General features: G+C 37.7%; 1 protein-coding gene across 1 annotated transcript; it reads right to left on the bottom strand.

Annotated features, from left to right (window-relative positions):
- Positions 1-5,968: 5,968 nt before the first annotated feature.
- LOC105874781 (transmembrane channel-like protein 1) lies at positions 5,969-17,128 on the bottom strand. The gene is made up of 5 exons (XM_076008421.1): positions 16,890-17,128; positions 11,129-11,254; positions 7,189-7,265; positions 7,006-7,059; positions 5,969-6,024 (listed from the first exon to the last, which is right to left on the bottom strand). Exons 1-5 carry the CDS (start codon positions 17,126-17,128, stop codon positions 5,969-5,971), a joined length of 552 nt encoding a protein of 183 aa, XP_075864536.1.
- Between the last annotated feature and the right edge of the window lie 916 nt (positions 17,129-18,044).

Below are 18,044 nucleotides of genomic sequence, written 5' to 3'. Positions count from 1 at the left end.
TAATTATATACCATAATTATGAATATTAGAACTCCCATAAAAACGAGAATGACAGCCCATAAAAACGAGGATGACAGCCATGGCTATTATTGAGCATTAACTATGTTCCATGCACAGTACTATGTACTTTGCATGCATCTAACTCATTTAATCCCAAATAAAAACTTTACAAGGTAGGACAATTATTATCCCCATTTTTAGAGACGAGAAACATGAGGTTTTGAGAGGTTGAATACTTTTCTTAAAGTCACATAATATATGTTAATCTTTACCAGCTTTAAATAAGTATGAGCATCCCCATGTTTGGAAATGTTTGATTGATTACCTGATATAAAAACGAAAAAATCAAGGCATAAATGATGAATAAAATAAAGAACAAATGAATAACAAAATGAATGATATTTTAGTGCTTTCTGACTTGCAGAAAAGCAACAGATACCTTCTGCAACTCCATTTGGACACATTCTCCACTAATGTTGCAACTAGCACTGACCCCTATGCCCATCAGATAAATTGGTAGGAACCTATACTAATTTGATACATTATGGATCATTCTATGACTTCATTTGAATTCGGGAATATTCTATTAGTTTATATATGATGCAAAGTAAATGATCCAGAAGGAATTTGACTGGCATCCTACCAGTGATGGGTAAGATGCCAAGGTCATGCATGCATCCTGGTCTTTTATTTTGAATCATGACAGTAACCTGAAGAATGTGGCCTTTGTGAAGAGTGGCATGTGTTCAGTAAGCCCATAATAAAATATCACAGACTCTACCTGTTTTCTTTGATTTGGATAAATAATTTTTTGTTTTTATTTTTGTTTGGGAGAGACAGGGTCTCACTCTGTCATCCAGGATGATTTCAAACTCCTGGCCTCAAGCCATCCTCCTGTATTGTGAGGTTTCTCTTACATTTTTATTCTATTAAAATTTTCCAAATGTGTTGTAATGAACATGTACCACTATTATAAATTTTTAAATAACCACAAGGATTTGAATGAAAACTTCTTGGTCGTATGTACGGCTAAGATATGTGTTATATAATGTATAAGTTTCCAGAAGAGGTCAAATATTTCATGTATACATTTTTCTATTATTCATAACTACACTACCATCAAAACTGGTCCTGGAAAAGGCAAGTGGACCACCTAAGGCCAAGTAGCCAAGGTGACCCATTACAAAAGAACTTTGAGAAAAAGAAATCTCACATAGGGGCTTGAGAACTCCTGACACCCTCATATAATGGCATTTCCTTCTTGCAGAAAGTAGATGAGAATGAAGGCTAGACCACAGTTTACTTAAATAAAAAGTTATGATCTCAGTGTCTCTCTCTAAAGTGCAAGTGCATATATACATTGAGAGTTGAGAACACCTACCAATCCTATTTTTAAGTCTCTTGTTTTTGAAACCCTGTTTCCTTATTTTGGTTATATTAATATTTCTGGCCCTGGTACTTGTAGAGATCCATCAGGATAAGAAAACATAGCTTAGGTCAAAATTTTGTTAATATAATCCCTTGATATGGCTTAAATTATGTGGTTTTCTCAGAAGCAAAAAAAAAAAAATTCTAAGAATATGTTAAAATGTAATTTTTCAGTTTTTCAAATGAATGGCAAAATTCTTCAGAGAAGTAAAATTTAGTTTTGCATGTATTTGTCAGAGCTTTATTATTCCTCTCAGAAAGAATACACGGTGCAGTCTAGATTTTTGTTTGTTTCTTACCCTTCTGAATTTTCCCTATAGATTTGATTATTAGATGTGGAAAAAACATATAGAAAAACCAATAGCAACCAGATCATCCTAGCATAAGGCTATTCTCTGAACAGCTGTAAAACAGCTTTGGAAGTGGCATTCACTGTTTCAGATTCTTGTCCATGTAGTAATATGGAAATATTTTCAACAACTGTCTGGAGACTGAAAGGGTTAAAATTTCTAATAATGGTTAAGTCACGTGAGTATTTAGATACTATAAAAATCCAACATATTTTTCAAAGGTAGAAAGGTTGAAACTTGGCATATCATGCTTCAATGTTTATAACACGAACATTTGTTCTAAAAGTATATTGCCTTTATGAGATGAATGTCTTTGGGGACAGTTTGTCATCTCTCATCATTCATATGAAGTAGATCAAGAGTGTGGGAATATCATCTACATTGTAAATTTGACAATACAATAAATCAGTTATTTAATCTTATTACTACACAGTGCAAAAAGGATCCAAGTAGAAATAAACACTAGCTTTATTTACTCATCTGCATTATAATCTAATAAGATAATAAACTCAGCCTACCAACAGATAATCTATTTCTTACATCATAGTAACATTTTTCATTCAGATAACAGGAGTTTTTGTTTCATAGCACAGCTGCTAATTCAATTTAATTAACAAATATTTACTAAGCACCTACCTTTGCTCAGCACTATACTAGGTACACAAAAGAGCTAGAATATATGCTTTCTGCTCATAGGGAGTTTATAATCTGGATAAGAAAGATGATCAATGCATGTGAGAAATAATAAAGGACCATTACAAATCATATAAAACTCAATATAAGTAATAGACTGTGGATCAAAGACATAAGAGCCCAAGGAAGCCCATCAAGGGATTAACATGATAGGGAGTAGAAGCTAATCTGAAAAACGTGATCAGAAGAATTAAATTCAGAATTGGCAAGGGAAGAGTGAGATCATTCTATGGTCAGTAGAAGACTGAACAGGAGAAACTCAACATTTTTAAGTTTATGTGCATAGAGATTTTTACAGTTTTCACAGATGATATTTTGTATTTCTGTGGTATCAGTTGTAATATCTCCTTTTTCATTTCTGATTGAGTTTATTTGGGACCTTTCTTTTCTATTTCTGGTTAATTTGTGATCTAGTGAGAGGTCAATTAATTTTGTTTATCTTTTCAAAGAACCAACTCTTTCACCAATCTTCTGTATTATTTTTTTGTTTTCAATTTTATTTAGTTCTGCTCTGATCTTAGTTATTTCTGATGTAGGCATTTAAGGTTATGAATAATCTACTTAGGACCGCTTTTGCTAAATCTCACAGATTTGGATAATTTGTATTCCCTCTGACATTTAGTTTAAGGAATCTTTTGATTTCCACCACAATTTCCTCCTTGAACTAACAATTGTTGAGCAGTGTGTTGTTTAATTCCTATGATTTTGTGTAGAATTGAGTATTTCTGTTGGGAGTTGATTTCTAATTTTATTCCACTATGGTCTGAGAAGATACATGGTATAATTTCTATTTTTTTGAATTTGTCAACACATGTTTTGTGGCTTAAGATGTGATTAATTTTAGAGAATGTTCCATGTGCTGATGAGAAAAATGTATATTCAGTAGTTATTGGATAGAATGTTATGTAAATATCTGTTAGGCTCATTTGCTGTATCATCAACCCAGTCTTGATCAGTCCCCAATTCCCCTGGAATTTTTCTTCTAAAAAGTCTATTCATTTTTATACTGAATCCAACAGAAAATACAAAGATTTTGAGTTTATATTTTTGGGAGCTGTGGATGGGAAGACAAGGTAGAAAAAATAGAAAATAAGGAGTTGGTTCCAAAGAGTGGATTAATAAATGTTTACCATGAGTACTTTATGCAGATATTTCTGAACTTAGAGGAAAAAAGAAGATAAAATATTTCTGCCTCAGTTCAAGAAAACTAAGGCAAAAGAAATGCATAAAATGGAAGTCTAGGAGCAAATGTTTTTTTTAAATTAACCCACCAAGTAAACTAGTAACTTGTATTGCTGAAGCACATTCACTTTTAAACTCAATTTGTTAAGATAAGTGTTAAGGATTTTTCCTTGAGTTCTAAATTGAGAATTGAGTTCTGAATTGAATTCTAAATCAAGTTTCCTTGATTTTTCATGAGTTCTAAATAAATTCTAGTTATCATCCCTTTATCAGATGTATAGCTTATGAAATGTGTAGCTTATGAATTTTCTCCCATTCTGTGGGTTGGCTGTGCAGAAGCTTTTTAATTTGATCAGGTCTCATTTATTTATTTTTGTTGCTGCTGTGATTGCCTTTGGGGTCTTCTTCAAAAATTCTTTTCCTAGACCAATGTCTAGAAGAGTATTTCCAATGTTTTCCTCTAGAATTCTAATAGTTTCACACCTAAGGTTCAAGTCTGTTACCCAGCGTGAGTTGATTTTTGTGAGAGGTGAAAGGTGTGGGTCCTGTTTCAGTCTTCTACATGTGGCTATCCAGTTTTCCCAGTACCATTGATTGAATAAGGATTCTTTTCCTCAGTGTATGTTTTTGTCTGCTTTGTTGAAGATTAATTGGCTATGAGGATGGTTTTATATATGGGTTCTCTGTTCTGTTTCACTGGTCAATGCCCCTGTTCTTGTGCCAGCACCAAGCTGTTTTAATTACTATAGCCTTATAGTATAGTTTGAAGTCTGGTAAATTGATACCTCCTATTTTGTGTTTATTGCCTAGGATTGATTTTGCTATTTGGGGTCTTCTCTGGTTCCATATGAAGCATAAATTTATTTTTTCTATATCTGTGAAAAATGATGATGGTATTTAAATTAGGGATTGCATTAACTCTGTAGGTCACTTAGGGTAGTATAAACATTTTAACAATGTTGATTCTGCTGACCCATGAGCATGGTATATTCTTCCACCTGTTTACATCCTCTGTTTATTTCCTTCTTCAGTGTTTCATACTTCTCCCTGTAGAGGTCTTTTACCAGGAAAAATCAAACAACCCTATCAAAAAGTGAGCAAAGGATATGAACAGAAATTTTTCAAAAGAAGACAGAATGGCCAACAAACATATGAAAAAATGCTCAACATCCCTAATCATCAGGGAAATGCAAATCAAAACTGCAATGAGATATCACTTATCTCCAGTAAGAATGAACTTTATCAAAAAGTCCCCAAACAATAAATGTTGGTGTGGATGCAGAGAGATAGGAACACTCCTACACTGCTGGTGGGACTACAAACTAGTTCAACCTCTGTGGAAAGCAATATGGAGATATCTTAAAGTGATACAAGTAGATCTACCATTTGATCCAGCAATTCCACTACTAGGCATCTACCCAAAAGATCAAATGACACTCTACCAAAAAGACACCTTCACTTGAATGTTTATAGCAGCATAATTCACAATTGCAAAGTTGTGGAAACAACCCAAGTACCCATCAATACATGAGTGGATTAATAAAATGTGGTATATGTATACCACGGAGTACTATTCGGCTTTAAGGAACAATGGTGACATAACACCTCTTGTATTTTCCTGACTAGAGCTAGAACCCATTCTACTAAGTGAAGTATCTCAAGAATGGAAAAAAAAGTACCACCTGTACTCATCAGCAAATTGGTATTAACGGATCAAGACCTAAGTGGACATATAGGAATAACATGTATCGGGCGTCAGGCAGGTGGGAGGGGGGAGGAGGGGATGGGTATATAAAACCATAATGAGTGGGATGTGCAACATTTGGGGGATGGTCACACTTGAAGTTCTGACTCGAGGGGGGAGGGGGGCATAGGCAATATATGTAACCTTAACATTTGTACCCTCGTAATATGTTGAAATAGAAAGAAAGGAAAGGAAAGGAAAGGAAAGGAAAGGAAAGGAAAGGAAAGGAAAGGAAAGGAAAGGAAAGGAAAGGAAAGGAAAGGAAAGGAAAGGAAAGGAAAGGAAAGGAAAGGAAAGGAAAGGAAAGGAAAGGCAAGGCAAGGCAAGGCAAGGCAAGGCAAGGCAAGGCAAGGCAAGGCAAGGCAAGGCAAGGGAGGGAGAAAGGAAGGAAGGAAGGAAGGAAGGAAGGAAGGAAGGAAGGAAGGAAGGAAGGAAGGAAGGAAGGAAAAGAGAAACTAGTAAAAAAAAAAGTGTTAAGGAAACAGGGTAGGGGGGAAAGTGGTAATGCAGAAACAAACCCTTAATTTGGAATAAAATGGAGATTCTTCTTAGCCAAGTAGCATTGATGATGCTACGCCCAGGCAGGGACTGGTTCAGAGATGGACTCATGACCCATTTGGGGTGAATCTAAAAGGAGGAGATACTGGGGAATTTTCCAAAAAGTTCTCAAGCTCTTCTAAGGGAGCTACTGAAAATCACATTCTCTCTTCCTCTGGGTATTACAGTCTAAGGACACGGCGTTGAAAGTTGCTGCATCCATTTCTGCTGCCATGATGGTCAGCCGGCATGAAAGGAGGTTGGTCTTGAGAGAGAGCACAGAGAAATGGGCTCAGACCTGACCATGTCCTGCACTTAGGGTAGAAAGTGGCCTGAAGCCACATGCACACACCACTCCCCTGCATTTGTGTGGACTAATGCATTTCTCTTTTTTAATTAAACCAATTTGCTCTAATTTTTTATTACTTACAAGGGAGAAAAAGTCCTGCTAATGTTAAGAGTTTTAAAGTTAGGAATGAGGGAAAAGTTGGCAAAGATTTTTATTAAGGTCCTTATGTATCACTTTTCCATGGGGAACTCAAAATATATTATTAATTTTAGCAAAAAGGAGTCTGGTTTATTCTAATATTTTAAAAATTAAGGAGGCTAAAAAAGAAAAAATGAAAGTTTAATGGATTAGAAAAGGCTTCTGGCAATCAATGATGGTAAGCTCTCAGAGGGTCCCTTTAGGATCTTCTCAGCGTATCCTTCCAAGTATAAAGATAGTCAAACTGGGCAAGAGAGATGCTGTATTTGTATCTGTTATTTGTATATAACTATATGGATGTCTTCATCTTCATCTGTCAACTTTCAAGATCACTTTTTTTAAATCACTGTTAAGTTTACATTACTGAATTTTTCTTTCTATTTTTATCCTCCCACTGGAAAGCAGCCAACCCCGTTGGATGTGATTGATGCCTTAGAAGGGCTAAAAAGATGGAGGGGAAAGGATTGTAGAATGACTTGCTTAGGGCAACAATGCCAATCACCACCCAATACTCCATTTAGAGAAAAAACAAACAGGAAGAGCACAATGTTTGTATAAAAATAAAAATTGCAAACTTCTCCAACCTGCTCGTGCAGCTGCCATTTTCTTGTTTTGCATTTTGTTCTCCAAAGCTTGCTACATGGTAATAAAATAAAATAAAATAAAATAAAAAACAGGAGAGGAGAAGAAATGAGACTTCCTGGTATTTTCTGTTACTTATCATTAATAAAGACAATATTTCTATGAAATAAATTGTATCCCATCATTTTCATCTTTTTTTTTTAGATTCAGATTTGCTGCCTTCTGGCCCTTGGCAGCAGCATTGAGACAATTGGTGGTCAAACTGATTTAAAAAATATAAAATAAATTTATGATATTTTTCAGTTTTTCAAGTTCCTTCTTAAATTTACATTAAATGTACATTACTAAACCATGGAGTGTTAGCCTAGGAATGGATGTTAAGGTATTTTCTACTCTAAATCTCTTATTTTGTAGATAAAAACTGAGGCCCAGAAAGGGAAAGAGGCATCCTCAGCGTGACACAGGGATGGAACTGGCAAGTTGGGCCCCAAGACGCCTAATCCACAGTCTGGGGCTCTGTCCACTGTACACACTGCCTAATATTAGCTGCTTCTTCTTCTTGGAAATATACTAACATTGATTTTGATTATGATTGAAAGTAACATTTTAAATTGATAGCATGGCATCCACGAGAATTGAAAAATCTACAGATGCTTAGGGAATAAAAAGGAAAATGACTTTGTGCCTTAAATCCCATCCTTTGGCCTTTACGACTAAGAATATAATCCTTACAGGCATAATTCATTAACATGGATTTTTTTCCATTGGATTTATTGTTTGCATTTCTCCTCCCTCAAAAAGAAAACACTTTGTTAAGGAATATTCTTGGATTTTAAATGACATTTACATTCTAGAAAGAGTAAATTCTAGCCAGACAATTCTGCAAACACAAATATGCGTACCTTCACTTAAGGCAAAATGAACAAACAAACAAAGAAAAAAACACAGTAAAAATAAAAATGTAACTGATTTTACAGTTGGTTGCAAATAACTGGATATTGAACACATTTCCTCTACTCCACAACATGCCAGATAATATCCCTTATGAGCCATCTGGTGCTAGCAACATAATTATTGATAGCATTTATCGTGGTTTGTTTATCTCTTATCTGAGTGACAGGAGTTTGAAGGAAAATCTACACACAAAAGCATCCAGGGCACTGTCTGGCATGCAATAAGTGCTCAATATGTGTGTACGCATAAGTGTAGGTGTAAGTGCATGTATTATACAGATTTTCTTAAACAGTTCCTGGATTTGGAAGATGAACTGAAAAATCTTACAAGTCATTTCTGATTCTGGAAATCTCTATTCATCACGTTTTTCTGCCTTAAATACACCATAAATAATTATTTGTCAAAAATCATTTTCTAGTCTCCGAAGCAATGGAACTGCCTGCAGGAAACTAACCTGAACTCTCCTCAGATACTAAAAAATTGGTCCAAGCTGATTTAGTATGATCCATTGGGGAAATTCAAAATGCTTGTAATATTCTCTAATTAAAGGTAATAAAAAAGCCAAGCCAATTGCCTGGGCCCATAAAGTAGAAAATGAGAGCTCAGGTTTTTATAAATCACATCAGTAATAAATTGAAATTTTCAACCAGAACCTCAGAGCTAACACCGGCCTTTCAGGACACCTATTTGACCCTCGCTGGCTGCCAGCTTTGCTCCCAGCTGTCCCCATCAAGGGCCGCCAAACTGGGGCCCCGGCCACACCTGGGTCCCAGACTGTGTGGTACAGCCCATAACTAAGAAAGGTTTTTACATCTTTAAATGGTTATATTAATACTTACCTAAGAGTCTCAATTCTTCCTCTTGGCCTAAAATGTCGCTATCTGGCCCTCTGAGAAAAGTATGCCGACCCTGAGTCTAGACCATCCCCGACAAGTGGCTTCCAACCCTCCCTACATTCCCACTGACCCTGAACTGACCCTGTCTGGTGGTGCAAATGAGTGGAGGGAATAGGAATTGGGATAGAACACATGAGTTTGAATTCCCTTATTAGTTACTTGATTTGGGGCAGATCTTCAATGTGCTATTAATGATAGGACTTATGAAGCCAGCTGCTCAAGGTTGTTGTAGGAATTGAAGGAGTCAATGTATAGATAGTGCCTACCACAAAGGCAGTGTTAGTTCCTTTCCTACACTCTTGCAACAGTTTATTAAATCTTCAGATAGTGGCAATGTGACCAGGTTGCTTCTTTGCTTAAAAACAAATGTGTCTCTCAATAAATGGAGAGTATTGTAACTAAATCTGACATTCATATTATGTGTGTGTTTTTTAAACAAGATCTCATTTGTATCACTAAAGGGCCTTGACTCTCAAAGGCCACAGGCTACTGATTAACCTGTTTTCAGAAGCCGAGGTATCATGAAAACGTGGAGAAAGAAAATCACTTCAGAGGCCGAGCGTGGTGGCTCACACCTATAATCCTAGCACTCTGAGAGGCCAAGGCAGGTGGATCATTTGAGCTCAGGAGTTCGAGACCAGCCTGAGCAAGGGCCCCAACTCTACTAAAGATAGAAATAAATTAATTGGCCAACTAAAAATATATAGAAAAAATTAGCCTGGCATGGTGGCACATGCCTCCCCACTACTTGGGAGGCTAAGGCAGTAGAATTTCTTGAGCCCAAGAGTTTGAGGTTGCTGTGAGCTAGGCTGATGCCACGGCACTCTAGACTGGGCAACAAAGTGAGACTCTGTCTCAACAAAAAAAAAAAAAAAAAAAAGGAAAAGAAAAGAAAATCAAAGGCCATCTGGTGCAACACACTGCATTTGGCAGGTCATTTACTAGCACATCTGCGCCAGAGATTTACTGTGGAATTCTCACTACCACCCTTGATCAAGGGTCTGTAATATACAATAGTAAGCTGATTCACTGTCTAATTATCCCTACAGGTTATTAGCTCACCCTCTAGAAGACACCGTGGTGTGAAAGAGTGAGGCTCAGATTTACTGTCAGAGGATCTACTTTAAATCTGACTCTTACCATTTTACTATCTCCCTCAGCCGGGGAAAATCACTTCTCTTCTGTAAGTCAGTTTCTTAACTTGTAAAATGAGGAGGCTAACTCTGGTCCTCACTACCTCACACAGCTTGTGACTGTGACAATGACTGTGATGGCAGCAATAACGGGGTCAGAATCCCAGCTCCTTTCCTGCAAACCACTGGGAGTTTCCTACCTGAGATTTCCTCGCTTGACCCTTATTTAGAATAATCCAGCCCTCTGCATCAGCTCTGTTCCTGAAGCATCCCTGGGGCTGGTTTGCTACTTGTCCTCCTTGACTGAGAGCCCTGCCAATTCCAGACTTTCTGTTCAGGAGGTGCTCGGGGTTAAAAAAAAAAAAAAAAGGTCAGGACACTGTTTTTGGCTCTTCCACAGCAAGAACATATTTTTGCTTAGAATATAGGTTTATCCATGGTGGCCAAGAGTCAGAGGCCAATGAAAGTTATATGGGAACAAAAGTCTCCTGCCAAGTTTCCTTTTGGAAATCACTTCTGACTTTGAAGGAACTATAGGAACTTCCCAAGACCTTCCTGTCCTCTGATTCTATTACCACGGACACACAGTTTTCAACACCCGTCTAAGAACAAGGACCGGGCTATTTTTAGAGCTTTTAAAACCTTGGTCCTAAAATATAGCCTACAGGGCCCCCAAGGTGAATAATAACTTAGAGGCCCATTATTTCTGTATATTCACAGCCGTCTGTTTTATGGAACCAGAAATGGGGGCCGGGTTTGGAGGGAAGCTCACTATGCTGATTAGATTTAGTATTTAGCATTTATGGGTCCCTTGCTTTAGTTGTTTACAGATAATTATTTTGGTTACTTGGGAACAAATCTTATAATACAAGAAGCAAAGGCAGATGCATTTGGCTGTGAATTACATCCAATGGGATCAGAATATGGTTCATGAATTTTAGCCTCTCACCACCATGTAATCAGCATTGAATTTGGTTAGGTTACAGCGCAACCCTCCAGTGAGGGTTGATCAAACAAAAGAAGCCAGGAAGAACATTGCAAAGGCCCTTTCTATGAGTAGAGAGAGCTGGAAAAGATGAAACTTAAAAGAAGCCAGGAAGAACATTACAAAGGCCCTTTCTATGAGTAGAGAAAGCACATACGCCATCACCAAAACGACAACAATGACCAGTCTGGGGTTAGAAACCTGTATCAAGATCTTCACCATCAAGCTTGGGAAATCATGCTCCAGTGTCTCTCCAATGACTTCAAACATTCTATTTTTGCCACTGGAAAAAAATGTGTGTGTGGGGGGGTCGGGGGGTGGAGTTTATTAAGAACATATGGAAAAACCATGGTTACAGCAAGAAAACTAGAAATCTTCCTTAAATACTGCACAGGTACTATTTCAGTTTAGGAATCTGATGTTTAAGCTACAACTCCTGATACTTTGACCTCATACTTTGTCGACATATGGATTAGATATGAGGAATGGAACTGCATGGACATATAGTCAAAGCAGTTAGGAAATTAATCACAGCTTTAGGAGAAGATTTTAAACAATTGTATTTCTAAGATTTTGATTGAAATATAGTTTGTAAGTAGCTCATATATCTGCCTCCATTCTTACAGGAGAATGCTGTTTTTGGGCTGAGTAAACAGTGTACTCAGTTTCTAATTAGCCTTGGAAATGAGCACAAGAAATGACCTACCAGAATAAAATCCACAAATAATCTAATATCTCTTTCCACCCAATAGATTCCACCTCATTTTCCACCAGACCTCCTTCATCAGAGATGTTAATAGGTAACCACACAACTGATGAGCTCATTCCCTCAGTGTTTCTTCTCCTGGATGGGCTCTAATGAAGACCAGCTTAGCCACCCTGCTAAGACCGATTAATGTAAGAAGTAGTGTTTCTATAAACTAGAAAAATGAGAGCAAGATGTCTTAATTTGCTATAGAATATCCAGAATTGTATCATAATATGCATATGCCAAGTTATTTTTCTGTATATGCATGTTGATTCTACTATGAAAAGATGCAATTTTCTGAGAAGATTTTGGATTGGGTTTCACCAAAGTGTGTGTATCATCAGAATAAAGATTGCTGTAACATCTAATATAATGTTCAGTTTTGCCTTTGTTTTTTAATCTTTAAACATTTTCAACTGCTAAATAAAGATGACCCACAAGTCCCAGATCAGATGTCTTTTTTCTCTTGATCTAACTCATACTATCTTTCCACAAAGAATGATTCCAAATATTTTTTCAGGAGTCTTTGGACTACAGAGACGTAAATTTTGCTTCACAAATTAATCTACACACAAATTTGCAAGACCTGTGATACATAAGGGGGAATGAAGCTTAGAGACTTAAATATAAGATTATATCAATTTATTCCAATAACATTCCTTCATCATTAATTCATTGTAATCATCCAAATACCTCCACGCCAGCCATACGAAATACAGGGGAAGGAGGTGGGTAAAAAGATCAGGAAAGATAATCCATCCTTCCTTCTCTAGCATCTCAGGTTATAGATGAAAAATGTGGTCAGAGTCAGGTGGGGCTTGAATTTTATGAAAGAATCCTAACCCACAAAACTCTTGTCATCATCCAGTGTGAAGCAATGCAAAGCTGTTAGAGTCCTGGGAGATTCTTGAGGACCTTTTCCAGATTAGGCCTCTTACCAACAAAAGGAGTCCAGATCTCCAAATTATACACAAATTATAGTGTTGCAGCACGTGTATAGCTAGTGTTACAGCTCTTGACCGGGGAAAGAACCAAGTGGCACACGAAGAGTCAGAGAACAGTCTTTATTCCTCCACAGCAGGCTCAACCCAGCAAGTGTTACAGTTCCCTTCGTGTCTTCTGATCTTCTGACCCCCCCTTCCTTATTCTCCTCCTGCTTTTATACCCTTAGTAGGGCTCAAAAAGCATCCAATCAACTACAAGCTTTAACATTCAATCAACAACAGTGGGACTCAAAAATTACCCAATCAGGATCACGCAAGCAGCAGCTGCCGGAAACAGGCAGCAGCAGGCCGGCCTGGCAGCATTCCAACACGCGGCCCGGCATCACGTGGGGCCCCAGCCCACGCCTCTCCGCGCCCAATGTTTTCCACATTGATAGAAGCAACTACAAATCCCTGGCAATCCCTTCTCCTGCCATGTTAGCCAAAGTGTGCATTTCAAGTCCTTTCCAGGTACCTGTGACTATACATTCAAGTGATACACAGCTGCACTTCATCGTAGATCTGCTGTAGGCCAAGTTGCATCCACTCTAGATTAGGAGAGTTTATGAGGTGTCTTCCCTGCTGGGCTGTAAGCTCCACAGGACTAGAATCAATGCTTGGGACATGGATTTACCCCTACATCTCCTCTAGTGCTTGGTGCACAATGAATCATTATTCATTAATTATGAATAATTAAAATTATCAACCAGTGTGTTACTGTGTCCTGGACTCATAACTTGAAAACACTCTGTCGCCAGTTTCTAGAAGTCAGCTAAACTATTAAGAAAAGCAGATACAGCAGCTGGGTGTGGTGGCTCAATCCTGTAATCCTAGCACTTTGGGAGGTTGAGGCAGGAGGACCCCTTGAGTTCAGCAGTTTGAGACCATCCTGAGCAAGAGTGAGATTCTATTTCTACAAAAATTATTAATACAAAAATTATCTGGGTGTGGTGGCACTCGCCTGTAGTCCCAGCTACTCGGAAGGCTGAGGCAGGAATATGACTGGAGCCCAGAGTTTGAGGTTGCAGTGAGCTATGATGACACTACTGCACTTCTATCCCAGGCAACAGAGGAGTCCCTGTCTCAAAACAAACAACAACAACAAAACCCAACTAACCAAACGAACAAACAAAAAAACTCAGGCACATAAAATATAATTGCAAAAGTAGTGTCATAATATAATGTTAACTTTTTTTTTTTTTCATTTCAGGGTATTATGAGGGTACAAACATTTTGGTTACAATTTATATCATTTCCTCTCCCTAGACTTTTAAAGCGTTATAAAAACCTGTACATAGGCCAGGTGCAGTGGCTCAGGCCTGTAATCCTAGCACTCCGGGAGGCCGAGGTGGGAGGATCTTTTGAGCTCAGGAGTTCGAGACCAGCCTGAGCAAGAGCGAGTCCCCATTTCTACTAAAAAATCAAAAGAAATTAGCTAGACAACGTAAAATATATAGAAAAAAATTAGCTGGGTATGGTGGCATGTGCCTGTAGTCCCAGCTACTTGGGAGGCTGAGGCAGTGGGATCACCTGAGCCCAGGAGTCTGAGGTTGCTGTGAGCTAGGCTGGTGCCACAGCACTCTAGCCTGGGCAACAGAATGAGACTCTGTCTCAGAAAAGAAAACAAACAAACAAACAACAACAAAAAAACCCTGTACCTAGTGTAGGATCTCAGTTATAAAAAATATGTATAAAAGGAAAACCAGAATATGAAATGCCAAAATGTTGACAGTTGTTATTTCAGGTCTTTGCAGTTATGGGCAATGTTTGTTTTGGTGTAAAAATATTTCTACAATTTCCAGGTTTTCTAGGATAAACACATGTAACCTTTGCAGTGAGATAAAAATACATGCAAAATAAAATTGCCATTATGTAAGCAGGGAGGTGTGTAAGAAACTGGAGAACTACAAATTGTTCAGAATTATTACCATAGATAGGGGAACATCAAGTATCAGGAAATGTGATAGAACAATTAGAATTGTCTTCATCTGGATATTAAAGAAATACATTTTAAATTGTCCAACTATTTAAGAGAAATTCACTTACTAGTTTATTGGAATAATTTCTTGGAAAATTCAGCCTCTCTAGCCAGGTCTTATAAAATCAGGACAAACTTGAATATCTCATCACATTGCTTTGCTAAATGTACCGTAGCCACCTCATCTGAAAACATTCCTCCACTGGAGAGCAACTGGCTGTCACTGTGATGACTCTACTAACCTACTTCAACTTTATATTTGCCAGTTTGCTGCTCGCCCAAGAGCCAAATAGGGTCAGACAACCTGCATTGGGCAGGTGAGGCAAACCACCTCAGACTCAGAATTCAGAATGATGGCAAGCCATGACGCTCCTACTAATGCATATTTTCTCACCTCATTTCTAGGGCAGAACAAACCTTTCAAACTTTTAATTCCAGACAAATCAACAAAGTAAACATTCTTTATCCCCAAAATGAAGAAACTGAGAGGAAACTAAACTTTATAGATGGCATAGAGATATCCCTTTCCCAGTACTTCTTAATTTCAAACTAGTGATAGATATGTAGTAATTTTGCTTAAGTTTGCCTATTAGGAAACTCTTGGTCAAAATCAGATGCTATGCCTTAGATACAAACTCATTTTTTTTGTTCAGTAAAATTAGAGTACCTCAGTGCATGATATAAGGAAAACCAGAGGCATTAGGGCTTAAAAGGCTAAACATGTACAGCCATTGTGTCTAACAATGGTGTTTCAAATCTGAATGTGTCTGTGTAACCACCTCCCACCTCCATGTTTACTCTGTGTGGTTTCTGTTATAGATAGGTAAGGTCCTTTGCCACATTTTACTGAAAAAGATTAACTTGCAATTAAAAAGTTAAATGCACACCTAAAATTTATCCTGGATATTATGTTGTGGAGGTAATTTGCAATTAATTAAAATCTTTGAACTGCATATCTCTTGAACTTTGTATTCTGAGCTTTATTAGAGATTTATTAAGACAAATGTCTCCTTCAATACAGTAATGTCATATTTAGTCTCCAGATGTCCTTGTCCACATTATTTATTTCAGCCCACTTGGAAACACACACACATACTCACACATACACACACATACAATGAAATGAAAAGAGCTTGTCAACATCAGTTGCTTGGGTATGACAGAACTCCAGCTCGAATTGCTTTATCAGTTGGCTTAATATTTTCTTTCTTTTCTGGGAAAGCAATAACTCAGACTATTAGATTGAAAATGCCTCTTTTATACTTAGTCTGTGGGCAATGAACCTTTTGACTTTAATTACATAACTTGGGTTTGATGGCACGAAGGGGAAATTGTATGTGGTCCTTCGAGCATCTTGCTTGTCATTCACATGGCCTTGCACATTCTCATTTCCTTCACGGGAAAGGAGAAACAGCTCAAACGCATGCTGGTCAGTGCCTTATCCTGCAGAGATCCTTGGAGGGACTTGTGGTAGATTCATTTCCAAAATCCTTTAGGGAATGAAATCTCATCCTCTGGATCCTAGGGCCTTTGCTTTCTGACGCGTGCCATGGGAAGAACGCTGTCATAGAGAATTGCAGAAAAGCACATCTCCAACTTGGATCGAAGAGCCTTATTGACTCCTGATTGGTCACTTGAATGATACTTGGGGAGAATATATATGAGGACCATCTTTATTTTTTTTTTTACCAGCATGTAGCATTTGGGATCAAAAATTGTGTGATCCTCTTTACAGTAACTCATTATTTACAATGATTCCATTTCCTGGGTAAAGTGTGGGACGTTCTCCTTTGTGTTTCCTTGTAAGGTGGTGGTTCACAGGAGAAGCAGCAATAGCTGGCTACGTCCGGACGTGATGGCGCAGCCTTGGGAAAACTCTCACGTCCAGACTGGTGTCATCAAACCTTGCTCTTAGCTATCCCCCAAGATGGAAACAGCTCGGATTCATCATCCTTATTCACCCAGGCAGAGCCTGCAGCAGCATAAATTGTTTTCTCTTTTGTGATTCCAAAATGAGAAAATACTAATAGATGGAACTTGCCTAAGAATCTCCATGTACATAATGAGCCTGAATACCCAAAAGATCTCATTTCTACTGACCAAAAATGCCACTGTTTGACAAAAAAATGAGCTTCTGCAATGAGCAGCCATTCCCACCTCGACCCCTGATGAAACACCATGCCTTAGTCAAATTTCAAAGGCAAGAGACCTGAAGGGGCCACAATCAAAGGATGGCGGGAGGGACACGATCATGTACAAGACAGGCATGGTGGACAGGAAGAGGATGAGCAGCAGCATGCCCAGGTAGAAATTGTTTGATCTGGAAGCTTTGAAGACCCTGGCCTCGGGAACATTGCAACACATGACGGCCCAGCACTGGAAGTACATGGATGTGTGGAGTCGAAGGATATTGATGCCGGGGAGGCTGGGAGCAAAGAAGGAGCCCATCCTAGAAGAGAGCAGAGCTCTGCTCAATTCTGAGTCTTTACTCCATAACAAAGCCACACCACACCTGTTTATTTCACACCACGCTTCTTTTCAGAAGGCAGAAAATATGTTACTGTTTTCAGTCACACAAACCCTTTTTATAAGTAAACCTGACTGATCTATTTCCATCTTCTACATACATTTTACCATTTCCCTCATTATTATAGGTATTGCAAACATAATGCCTTCTTAGAAAGGATGCTGTTAACTAACTGTATCTACTGTCATTAGTAAATTTAAACTATACCAGAGTAAACAATGCATTCCAATTGTTTTACTTCCTTCTTCTAATTCTAAAATAAACTTAATTTTCCCTGATAGTCATATAATTCATTAACATATCCATTAATATAACTTTTTAAAAATAATTGACCCTAAAATCACTGATTCTATTCAAATAAATTGCACATTTGGATTAATTAATTTTGTCATGGATAATTAATTTTTGCTTAATTAAAGAGAAAAATATTAAAATAAATTTTTTTTCTGATGCTGAGCATTTTGTCTTTATGGCTTTTGTGCTTTAAAACTGATTGCAAAGCTGCAGTTACACTCAATAATATATTTAATACTATGTTTGGTTGATAATTTAGAGCTAGCTTATGTGTTTTTGAGGTGAAAATTCCACACATCCACTTAAATTTATCTGCTTACTTTCTTACTTTAACTTGTCCCAGAAATCCTCTGCTTTGTGCATCTGACATTTTAAAAGTATCTTAAAATACCACTTTTAAGTGGGAACCAGTTAAGTGAGGTCACTTTTACTTAATGGCTGAAGTGATTATTTCAACAAAGTTTCAATTTTCTGGGATGAGAAAATTTGTTAGCACCATAAAGCAATATGAATAGCAATTTATGAGTCCAAAACCGAAAGGAA

Source organism: Microcebus murinus, chromosome 12, assembly GCF_040939455.1.
Source record: "Microcebus murinus isolate Inina chromosome 12, M.murinus_Inina_mat1.0, whole genome shotgun sequence".
In the NCBI taxonomy this organism is placed as follows: Eukaryota; Metazoa; Chordata; class Mammalia; order Primates; family Cheirogaleidae; genus Microcebus; species Microcebus murinus.
The sequence above is the reverse complement of the archived record's forward strand: the minus strand, read 5'-3'. Positions and strand labels throughout refer to the sequence as shown.

Coding starts and splice junctions, on each gene's coding strand:
- LOC105874781 (XM_076008421.1), bottom strand. CDS start 17,128: ATGGGCTCCTTCTTTGCTCCCAGCCTCCCCGGCATCAATATCCTTCGA. Junction 7,060..7,188: donor TCTAAAAAAAAAAGATGAAA/ATGATGGGATAC, acceptor TTATTACCATGT/AGCAAGCTTTGGAGAACAAA. Junction 6,025..7,005: donor AATGGCAGCTGCACGAGCAG/GTTGGAGAAGTT, acceptor TCCTCCTTTTAG/ATTCACCCCAAATGGGTCAT.